This window comes from Caenorhabditis briggsae, assembly GCF_000004555.2.
Source record: "Caenorhabditis briggsae AF16 supercontig from assembly CB4, cb25.NA_232, whole genome shotgun sequence".
Taxonomy (NCBI): Eukaryota; Metazoa; Nematoda; class Chromadorea; order Rhabditida; family Rhabditidae; genus Caenorhabditis; species Caenorhabditis briggsae.
The window spans coordinates 1-11,544 of record NW_025543456.1 but is presented as its reverse complement, the minus strand read 5'-3'; the positions used below and the strand labels follow the sequence as shown (position 1 = coordinate 11,544).

The 11,544-nt window shown below is 33.2% G+C and overlaps 3 protein-coding genes across 3 annotated transcripts; 1 reads left to right on the top strand and 2 right to left on the bottom strand.

The window, feature by feature from the left end:
- Positions 1–402: 402 nt before the first annotated feature.
- Positions 403–1,334, top strand: CBG24831 (the record flags this gene model as incomplete). Its single annotated transcript, XM_002648487.1, has 4 exons — positions 403–453; positions 503–650; positions 699–845; positions 1,183–1,334. 4 exons carry the CDS (start codon positions 403–405, stop codon positions 1,332–1,334), a joined length of 498 nt encoding a protein of 165 aa, XP_002648533.1.
- A 327-nt stretch (positions 1,335–1,661) lies between these two features.
- CBG24830 lies at positions 1,662–6,204 on the bottom strand (the record flags this gene model as incomplete). The annotated part of the gene is made up of 10 exons (XM_002648486.1): positions 1,662–1,835; positions 1,965–2,100; positions 2,703–2,874; positions 2,953–3,141; positions 4,155–4,285; positions 4,373–4,465; positions 4,529–4,625; positions 5,121–5,308; positions 5,404–5,483; positions 6,109–6,204. The coding sequence occupies 10 exons, from the start codon at positions 6,202–6,204 to the stop codon at positions 1,662–1,664; spliced, it is 1,356 nt and encodes a 451-aa protein (XP_002648532.1).
- A 3,481-nt stretch (positions 6,205–9,685) lies between these two features.
- CBG24829 lies at positions 9,686–11,074 on the bottom strand (the record flags this gene model as incomplete). Its single annotated transcript, XM_002648485.1, has 3 exons — positions 9,686–10,034; positions 10,658–10,829; positions 10,888–11,074. 3 exons carry the CDS (start codon positions 11,072–11,074, stop codon positions 9,686–9,688), a joined length of 708 nt encoding a protein of 235 aa, XP_002648531.1.
- Positions 11,075–11,544: the final 470 nt, after the last annotated feature.

The following is an 11,544-nucleotide window of genomic DNA, read 5'->3' as shown; positions in this document are numbered from 1 at the left end:
TTCTGAATTTCTGAATTTCTGAATTTTTGAATTTCTGAATTTCTGAATTTCTGAATTTCTGAATTTCTGAATTTCTGAATTTCTGAATTTCTGAATTTTTGAATTTCTGAATTTCTGGATTTCTGAATTTCTGAATTTTTGAATTTCTGAATTTCTGAATTTCTGAATTTCTGAATTTCTGAATTTTTGAATTTCTGAATTTCTGAATTTCTGAATTTCTGAATTTCTGAATTTCTGAATTTTTGAATTTCTGAATTTCTGAATTTCTGAATTTTTGAATTTCTGAATTGCTGGATTTCTGAATTTCTGAATTTCTGAATTTCTGAATTTCAGAATTTCTGAATTTCAGAATTCCTGAATTTCTGAATTTCTGAATTTCTGAATTTCTGAATTTTATAGAAAATGTCCAATCGATTTTTGGTGGGTATTTTTGGAGGTGTTGGGTCTGGAAAGGTAACTTTAATTTTAATTTTTAAAAATTTTAATAAAAAATTAATTTCAGAAAATCCTGACTGACAAACTAGCCAGACACATTCGGGACCCTCGAATCGAAATTCTGAAATTTCATAATTTTGGGAAAAACGAAATTTCAAATCTAAATTATCGAATTTATATCGATAAACCTTTTGATAGATTGCTGGAGAGATACGGTAGTTTTTGAAATTCAATCAAAATTTTTGAATTTTCAAAAATTGTAGTTCTAAGTCTGCCAACAAGAATTCTACTGGACAAAAAAGTTTTGGGTCAACATTTGGAGGAATTTCGAAAATTCCATATGGCAAATGTTGTGAATCAGAAGACTCTAGCTGATTTCTGGCTTTCTGGAGACATGGAGAATGAAGAAGGTGGGAATTTAAATTTCAGAAATTCAGAAATTCAGAAATTCAGAAATTCAGAAATTCAGAAATTCAGAAATTCAGAAATTCAGAAATTCAGAAATTCAGAAATTCAGAAATTCAGAAATTCAGAAATTCAGAAATTCAGAAATTCAGAAATTCAGAAATTCAGAAATTCAGAAATTCAGAAATTCAGAAATTCAGAAATTCAGAAATTTTCGAGGGAGGGGGAGTGTGTGGATTATAAAAAACCGAATTTTCCCAGATTCTGAAGTATCAAAAATTCTGAAATGCAATAAAAATGAGTTGGAATTTTAACAACAAAAAAAAACCTGCATTTTTTCAGACAAAATCCACCATTTGGCTCTGGAAATTCTTAAAAAACGAATCAATTTCGATGATGATGAAAATGTGAAAATCTACTTGGAAGCCAATCACGGAAAATCGATAAAAAGTCATCCGAATAGATTGAAAAACGGAAATTCAGAAATTTTTTGATTATTTGCATACTTTGATTTTTGAATTGATTCTGAAACATTCAAATAAATTCGAATTCGATGATGTTTATACTTATTTTGAAGCTCTGGACACGGCAAACTCCAATTTGCAAAAATTTCTCAATTTGATCGAAAAATAGCCGAGTTACGGTAGTTTTACACTTTTCGGGTCTCACCCCAAAAAGTGCAAAATTCTGAAAAAATTAATTTTTCAAAAGTAGTCGTGTTTATACTCATTTTGAAGCTATTTTCTTCTTGAATTCAAATTCCAAGATGATTTTCAAATTTAAGAAATAACAAAAATAAATAAATAAAAATAAAAATTTATTCAAATTTCCTCGTTTTTCTCATTTTCATCATTCTTCTTCTCCATATTTTGTGTTCTTCTGGCAGTGATAAAGAAGAATATCATGGCAATTATCAAATGTACAGATATTCCGATTGTATAGACATACAATGGGATGATAGGTGATAAGAAGAACAGGAAGCATGAGCCGAGAGCCTGGAAAATTTTAAAAATTAAATTTTTTTTTAAATTTTGAAATATGTTGGAAAATGCAAAACTGGAAATTCCTTAATTTATCATTTAAAAAAATTTTTTCGAAAATTTCAAAAATTCCAAAAATCCTACCTGATAAAGTTTGGAAATTGAAAATGCCTGAGCTCGTCGATCGGGCATTGCTAATGCACAAATCACGGATCTACAGCTATTCAGACAGCAATCCCCGATTCCAAGTGTCACTCCGATCAGGAAAATGAAAAAGTAGCTGAAATGGATTTTTTTAATTTAGAAATAAATGATTCGAATTGCCATAACTTGCTTTATAGTCATCTAAACCGAATGAAACTTAGATTTTTGAATTTCCAATGTTTTGCGCTTTAAAATGAGTATAAACACGACTATGTTTGAAAAATCGATTTTTTTAAATTTGTGCACTTTTCGTGGTGGGACAAACTACCGTAACTTGGATACTTTTTGACCGAATCCAAAAATTTTTGCGGATTCAAATTTATCTCGTTTAGATCTTCAAAATGAGTGTAAACATGACTAGGTTTAAAATTTAAAGATTTTTATGATTTGCGGGTGTGTGTGCATTTTTGGGCAAAAATTTCAATTCGCTGTAACTTGCTTCATTTTTATCGAATACGTATGAAATTAACATTTTTGAGTTTTAAATGTTATGCGCTTCAAAATGAGTATAATCATGCCTAGGTTTTAAAAAATTGAAATTTTGTGATTTTCAGGTCTCACCACGAAAATCATAAAAATCTTGTAACTTCAAACACAGTCATGTTTATACTCATTTTGAAGCTCTTTTTCTCCCAAATTCAAAATTTCTATCCATTTTTCATAAAAATCCCCCAGTACCTGTGCCCAAACCAAAGAGCATCCTCCCGTGTTGGCTTATGTGGTGAGTCATACGGTGTCGAGACATGGACCATGAAAAACGCCAAAATCGAAAACACAGTACCCAAAATCATGGCAGGTTGAAAACAAAAGTCTTTGTGTCGACGGCTCATCTGGGTGATGAATAGAGCCACTGGAAATTTTTTTTCAGAAATCCAGAAATTTTCAAAATGTTGAAAAAAAATTTTTTGAAAAAAATTATAAAACTCACTAAAAATTTCGCCAATTCCAATTCCCAATGGATAAATGGCACATAAGTAGGTCATTTCAAAATTGGCTACTGTAAAATTCATAGCTGTCGGAAAAATCGATAACCAAAATGAGGAACTTGTCCCGAGGACTGAAAACAGGAAGAATAGTTCCAGCATACTACGGTCGACAAGCGCCGTGCAGGTTTGTTCTGAAAATTGGAGCTTTTATTTTGATTTTGGAGTGAAATGAGCAAAAAATTTGAATTTGGCGCGCAAAATTAGGTTACAAGCTTCAAAATGAGTATAAACATGAGTTACTTGTTCATTTCTTTGAATAAAAAGGTATACTGTACTTTCAGTCAATTTATCTCGGTTACTGTATGAGATATCCAAAAGTGATCAACTAATAAAATGTTTATCATATTATCAGTAACATTATATCAGTTGACCTTTTTTAGATATCTTTCTTAGGAACCGAGATAAATTGGTTCAAAGGGGACCCGTCTGAGAGAAAATTTCCTCAAGTTCTTAAAACTACCGTAACACTTAAAAAATAGTCATGTTTATACTCATTTTAACGCTATTTTTCTGCCCTATTCAAAAGTATTAGTTTCATTAAGTTTGAATGAAAAATGACCAAGTTACGGTAGTTTGTGCACATCAAAAAGGAAAAATTTTAGATTTTTTTTTTTTGAAATTTTGTAAAATTTCAATTTTCATGAAAAACTAGGCATGTTTATATTCATTTTAAAGCCCAAATTACGGCAAATTTGAAAATATTATTTGTATCAAATTTGTGCAAAAAATAACCAAGTTACAGTAGTTTGTACACATCAAAGATGACAAATTTTGAAAAAAAAAGTATAAATATGACTATATTTGAAAAATTTTCAATTTTTCGAACTTTTGGGAGTAGGGCCCAAAAATCGAAATTTTTCAAATTTCATAAGAACCAGGCATATACTGTTTATACTCATTTGAAAGCGCATAAAATGTTCTATTAAAAAAAATTAATTTAAAAAAAATAGATCAAAATGAAGCAAGTTATACCAATTTGAATTTTTACAAATTTTCAATAAAAAATTTTTTTCAAAATTTTTTATTTTTCAAAATAAAACTTTCCAATTTTCAAACCTTTTCTTGTTTATACTCATTTTAAAGCTCTTTTTCTGTTCTTTTCAAAAATGTCATTATTTTCCAGAAATTCTGAAATTTCACCCACTAAAACTTCCAAGGAACGTTCCCTTCTTCTTTGTCTCCTGTATACAATCGGTCACATCCTTCCCAGGCGCAGCCAGGAAATTCACAATTCCCAAAACACTGGCTCCAAAAAAGACTCCGAATAATAATTTTCTAAAAAATCAATATTTTGGTGGCCTAGAAATCCCAAAAATCACATTTCTAGGTCGCTAAACCTCCGCTCCACCCAGTTTTCCAGACCCAATTCTGGAAAAAAAAAAGAAATTTGAATTCGGAGAAGGAGCATGTGCCATACTAGTGACTCCAGCAAATATTCCAGATGATATGATCAGGCTGAAAATTTAAAAATTTGAATTTTTTGAAAATTTTTAATTTCCCGCCAAATGGAAAATTTACCAAACACATCCAATGGACCAGGCAATATTGACATTCGATTCTATAGTTTTTCGAGTAGAATGTGATGTCATGTAACCTCCATTTCCTTGGTAATACACTAAAACAAAGTTTTGTGATTCTCCAGAAAAAATAAAGAAATCCAGAAATCCAATTTTTCTAGGCCACCGAATTTTTTTTGAATTTTCAAAAAATGAGCATTTTTTCAACAATTTCTAAAGTTGATGGCCTAGAAATTTCAGTTTTCTGGGTTTCTAGGCCACCATGAATTTTGTGATTTTTGATGGCCTAGAAACTCAGCAAACTAGAATTTTCTAGACCATCAACTTTCAAAATAGCTCAACATGATCCAATTTTGAAAATTCAAAAAAAAAATATTTTGGTGACCGAAATTTTGCATTTTTGGGTTCAAGGTTTTTGGTGGCCTAGAAACCCAGGAACCCGGAATTTCTAGGCCAATAATATTTGAAAGTGCTAATTTTGCTCAAAATGTTTCAAATTTGAAAATTCAAAAAAAAATATTTGGTAGCCTGAAAATTGGATTTTTGGGTTTCTAGGCCACCAAAAAATGCCCAAAAAGAGTAGAAAAACTCACAAGCATAACCGAAACCAAGTAGCATTTGTGAAAAATAGTAATAATTGGAATTAACGAAAAAAAATCCCAAGGGAAAGGAGGCGAAACAAATTGCGGAAGCCACTAGAATCCATTTGGAGCCAACTTCATTTAAAATCGATGGGGAGAACATACAACCAATCATGTATAATATGTACATTACCGCTTGTCTGAAAGTTTCAGAAAAATTTTTGAAAAAATTTTTTTTTTCAAGAATTTCTGAATTTCAGAATTTTTCTTTTTTTCTAATATTGTAAAAATTTACCCATAATATCCTGCATATTTGCTTATCACATCCGGATTTCTCTCATTGATTGAATGGATCACAGATTCCAGGACGAAGGACTGGAATTTTTGACAAAAAAGTTTTTTTTTTCAAAATTTTGTAATTTCAGTACAAAAACTACCGTAACTCGGCTAATTTTCGCACAAACTCAATGAAAACTACATTTTTGAAATTGTTGTATTTTGCGCGATGAAATGAGTATAAACACGACTATGTTTCGAAAAATCGATTTTTCCGATGATGAGACCCTAGAAGTGTAAAACTACCGTAACTTGCCTATTTTTCGAACGAACCGAAAAATTCTTGCAGATTCAAGTTTGGCTTGTTTAGAGCTTCAAAATGAGTATAAACACGACTAGGCTCCGCCCATTTTGAATTTTGACACTTTTTGACTTTAAAGGCGCATAGGGGGTCCGAAAAATGAAAATCGGAGAAAGTAGGTCATGATTATACTCATTTTGAAGCTCTTGACAAGTTAAATTCAAATCTGCGTGAATTTTTTGATTTGGGTGAAAATTAGTCACGTTACGGTAGTTTTACATTTTTCGGGTCATAGCACGAAAAGTCCAAAAACCAAAAATTTTAAATATAGTCGTGTTTATACTCATTTTGAAGCTCTTAACGTCCTAAATTTGAAAAATCAATTTCCCAAACCTAAAATCCGAAATTACGCCTAGTACATACCCCAGAATCATAACCAACCATAATAGAGAGATGCCCAAATCCCAACATAATGGCACATAATAACTCGTATCTTCTGGTGGTAGGCGGTTGGCCCATTTTTTCTGAAATTAAAGTTTTTTGGCTGAAAATGAAAAAAATTGTTTAAAAAATTTTTCAAATTCCAAAAATGTTCCCGGTTACGGTTCTTGACACTGCCTATATGATAAAAAGGCGCGAAATTTGAATAATCGGGTTTTGAAAAACGTTTTCCGGGTGCGTTTTATGCATTTTTCAGGTTTAGATTATAATAAAACTAAACTTTAGGAAAAATGTCCAAAAATCAAAAAATCAGGAATTTCAAAAAAAAATGCATTTTTCTAAACTTTCGAAATTTGATATAAAATTTGATTTGTTTTTCGAAAACTATTCACATTTTCAAACTCAGCACGAAATGTGCTTCAAAACGAGTACAGGGTGGGGTATAAATATAGCGCCGCTTTCAAGACGGTGTAGAAACCTCGAACCAAAAGATTTTTTTTTCTCAAATTCGGTCAAGATGTTCATTAAAGGTGGGGGGACATGAAAAAAATAATGTTCTCGAAATTCCGTTCAAAGATGCCCCTCGAGGAGTTGAACTTGTGAGGGCGATGATTGAGGGTGCGGCGCCGCTACCGACTGAGCTACACGGGCAAAGAGAAAGCGCACGCCCGATTGCATACATAAAGGCGAGGACGACAGCTGTACGCAGAGTGACATTAAGCGTTGTACACCGTGACGGTAGAATGCATACTCTAGCAACAAAAGATGGCATTAACAATTATTGAGCCTTCCTCCGTTCGCTCCGATGACAGCTCAAAGTCTCTTCAAGAAGGCGTCGACTACGGCACGGGGGGTAGTTGACGTCCAAATTGTCCCATGCCGCGGTCAAGGATCTATTCAGGGCTTCCAAATTAGGATAATTTTTTGTGGAGACTCATTGGGTCCAATGTTCCCAAAACAAAAAATTCGTTGGATTGAGTACCGGACTGGAAGCTGACCATCGATCCTTTGTGAGAAAATCCGGAAAATTTGCTTGGAACCACTGACGAGTGAGCTTTGCAGTGTGTGCAGGCACTCCGTACTGATAGAATGGTCAATTGTCGTTCACAAGACAGCACCTCCGACTTCAACATTCGTTCGATGTAGGATTTTTGTTGATCTTGGCTCCACAATCGAGCATATCTCACCAAATACGATCACCGTGACAGGGTGAGATGTCTTATTCTGGGTTTTTCATCTCTTACATGCACTATAATAATCGATAGCCCCGATTCAATTGTTCTGGTTAGTCTTGTTTGCCTGAACAGTGAACAACTTCATCTATAGTCTTCAAGTCCGTGCCGAAGCACGTGTCTCGAAGGAGATTTTTGGATTTTTTTCAGTTTTAACCCTTTGTTACGGTCCGTTAGGAAAGCGCCTTTTTGGCTTCGATATGTAATCATTTGGAGCTGTTTTCGGAAAATATTTCTCATTGATTTGCGGAGCATTCTAAACTACGACGTCATTTTTTTCGTGATTCTTTCGTGATTCCTACTGATTTTCTCTCTCACGGCTTTGACGACTCCAGAAGCCGTTCCGAACATCAGATGACCGCTTTTTCTTATATTATTGAAAGTTCCCAATTCTCTGAACCGAACGAGTTTCTGATTGACCACTGATTTCCTGATATCAAGTTCTTTAGCGATCTCCAAAGGACTTTTCGTGCTAAGACCCGAAAAATGTAAAACTACCGTAACGAGACTAATTTTCACCCAAATCGAAAAATTCACGCAGATTTGAATTTAACTTGTCAAGAGCTTCAAAATGAGTATAATAATGACCTATTTTCCCCGATTTTCATTTTTCGGACCCCCTATGCGCCTTTAAAGTCAAAAAGTGTCAAAATCCAAAATGGGCGGAGCCTAGTCGTGTTTATACTCATTTTGAAGCTCTTAACAAGTTGAATTTGCATTTGTAAAAATTTTTCGATTTGGTCGAAAAATGACCAAGTTACGGTAGTTTTACACTTTTAGGTTCTTACCACGAAAATCGTAAAATCCTAAAATGGAACGTAGAATTGTCGTAGTTTCATAACAGAACATTTCAACTAACTAACAAACATTTTTTTTAGGAAAAAAGCTAATTGTAAGAAGAACATACGGTATAAAATCGCTATGAAAATGTTCTGGATTACTGTAGGGAAAATGATTTTTTACCGGGGGAAAAACCAACCAAAAACCCCATTGTCCTCAGTCTGATCAGTATTCCAGTATGAATCCTGTTCCAGTGATAAGCTCTTCCAGTATGAATCCTGTTCCAGTGATAAGCTCTTCCAGTATGAACCGAAGCCCGACTGACCGATCAGACCAACTAGCCCATTACCCAACTGACCTACTTTCACAAACGTCGAACACCTAAACTGAATTTCTTAGCCCGTATTGGGAGAAAAGGGGGCGGGGCTTAGCACACCTGAATCTGGCCTAATTATTCCCGTGGAAAACTCCGCCCCCTTTTCAAACGTTGTTGTCGTCATCAGATAAGTAATTAGGGGGCAATAAACCGTAATTGTGAGTGAGGTTTTGACATGCATGTGACAAGGTGAAGAAGAAAAGACAATAGATGTTATCAATCGGGAACAATGAAAAGGAACACCGCCAAGCAAGGCTGTGCTAAATGGTGGCCAATTGGTGGCCCAACTAACAATCCCGAGTTTTTGAGCTTCAAAACGAGTATAACCATGACCTACTTTCCAAGAATTGCATTGTCCCTCAGGCGCCTTAAAAAAAGTCAAAAAGTCTAAATGGGCGGAGCCTAGTCGTGTTTAGACTCATTTTGAAGCTCTAGACAAGGCAAATACGTATTTTGAAAAATAATTAAATTTGCTCCAAAACTGTTTGAGTTACGGTATTTTGAAAAAAATTTTTTTTGAAAATTAAAAAAAAATCGATTTATTGATTAAGCAACAGTAACAATATTCTGATTTTTGAAAGTTTGAATTTTCTCCTCCTCCATCACTTGTTGGGTGATTTTCCTTTCCATCGAATGCGTCTTGACCTACTTTCCATGAATTTCATTTTTCGGGGTCCCCTATGCGCCTTTAAAGTAATAAAGTGCCAAAGTTCAAAATGGGCGGAGCCTAGTCGTGTTTAGGCTCATTTTGAAGCAATCGACAAGGCAAGTTCAGATTTGTTAAAATAAATTAGTTTGCACCAAAATTGTTCGAGCTACGGTATTTTGAAATTTTGAATTTTTTTTTTGAAAAATTAAAATTTTTTTTTCTTGGCTAGAATCTCAAGAATTCAGAAAAACTATACACATTTTTAAAATCAGCCTAAAAAGGGCTTCAAAACGAGTATAACCATGACCTACTTTCCAAGAATTGCATTGTCCCTCATGCGCCTTAAAAAAAGTCAAAAAGTCTAAATGGGCGGAGCCTAGTCGTGTTTAGACTCATTTTGAAGCTCTAGACAAGGCAAATACGTATTTTGAAAAATAATTAAATTTGCTCCAAAACTGTTTGAGTTACGGTATTTTGAAAAAAAAAATTTTTTGAAAATTTAAAAAAAAATCGATTTATTGATTAAGCAACAGTAAGAATATTCTGATTTTTTAAAGTTTGAATTTTCTCCTCCTCCATCACTTGTTGGGTGATTTTCCTTTCCATCGAATGCGTCTTATCAACAACTCGAAAAAATAAAAAAGTGGAGAAAATGGAGAGAATTGGAAGTAGACAAGTATAAGTGTATAATGGTACAATTGGTGAGAAGAAGAAACATGTCATACAGGCGGCCGCATGATACATTCGGGTCACTGCAAACGATTGGGCACGTCGCTGGGGCAGGACTAGTGCACATATCACACTCCTCACTCCGTTTATACAACAATCACTGATTCCACAGAATATGGCAATTAGGAAGATTAAGGGATAGCTGAAAATATGATAGAATGATTTATGAGGATTCTGGAAATCTCTGATTTTCTGATTTCTGACAATTTTAAGCCTACATATGACAATTTTACAGAAAATTGTACTAATTTTGTAAAATAGTCATATTTTGGTTCATTTTTGTTCAAATTTAAAATTTTATTATAATGAATAAAAAACAGAATTACAGAAAAATTCATGTGGATTCTGGAAATATAGTTTTTATAGAATTTGGACAGTTTTAAGCCTACATAAGACGATTTTTTCTGAAACCGAGGCCGGCCGTGGCACAGTAGTTTCACAGTATCTAGGTCCGGAATCCGGATACCCGGGTCCGGATTCCGGAGTCCTGAAACTCTAAAAATAAATAAAAAATTAAAAATCTGTAGTAGTTTTGAAGAATTTGGAAAGTTTTGAGCCAAAATATGATAATTTGAAAAACTTGCAAAAATACTAAAATTTTCAAAAATGAACAATTTTATGTTTTAGTGCAAATTGGCTCATTTTTGTCCAAACTCCAAAATTCATATACTTTCAGAATAACGAATTTCAGCTTAACAAAATGAATGTAAACTCGATTTTCTAAAATTTTTCGAAATTTCTTAATTCTTCAATTTTCCGTCCCACCTCTGCCCAATCCAAATCGATTTCTCACTGGTTGGCCTCATGGGCGCTTCAAACGGTGTTGAAATAAAAACCAATGAGCAATAGATAATCACACTAATTGTGCCAATTAACATAGTTGGTTTTAATCCGAACCCTTTGATTTGTTTGGACAAGGTCGAGATTAAAATTCCCACTGAAAAATTTTTTTTCGACAATTTTTTTTTGAAAATTTAAACATTTCAAAAACTCACTCAAAACCTCTCCTAGGCCAGCGCCAAGACTATAAATTGCTGGAATATAGATCAAATTCGAATTGGATTTTGTAAAATTCATAGCCGTGGGAAAAATGGCCAACCAAAATGAGACATTAAATCCGCCAAGGATAGTTAAGGGCAATAATTGGACAAGTTTTGGACTGATTACTGTAGATAGTGTCATTTCTGAAAATTCTCAACTTCTGAATTTCCGAATTTCTAAAATTCTAAATTTCTGAATTTCGGAATTTCTGAATTTCTGAATTTCTAAAATTCTGAATTTCTGAATTTCTCAATTTCTCAATTTCTCAATTTCAGAGTTTATAAATTTCTGAATTTCTGAATTTCTGAATTTCTCAATTTCTCAATTTCTGAATTTCTGAATTTCTGAATTTCTGAATTTCTGAATTTCTGAATTTCTGAATTTCTGAATTTCTGAATTTCCGAATTTCTGAATTTCTGAATTTCTGAATTTCTGAATTTCTGAATTTCTGAATTTCTGAATTTCTGAATTTCTGAATTTCTGAATTTCTGAATTTCTGAATTTCTGAATTTCTGAATTTCTGAATTTCTGAATTTCTGAATTTCTGAATTTCTGAATTTCTGAATTTCTGAATTTCTGAATTTCTCAATTTCTCAATTTCTGAATTTCGG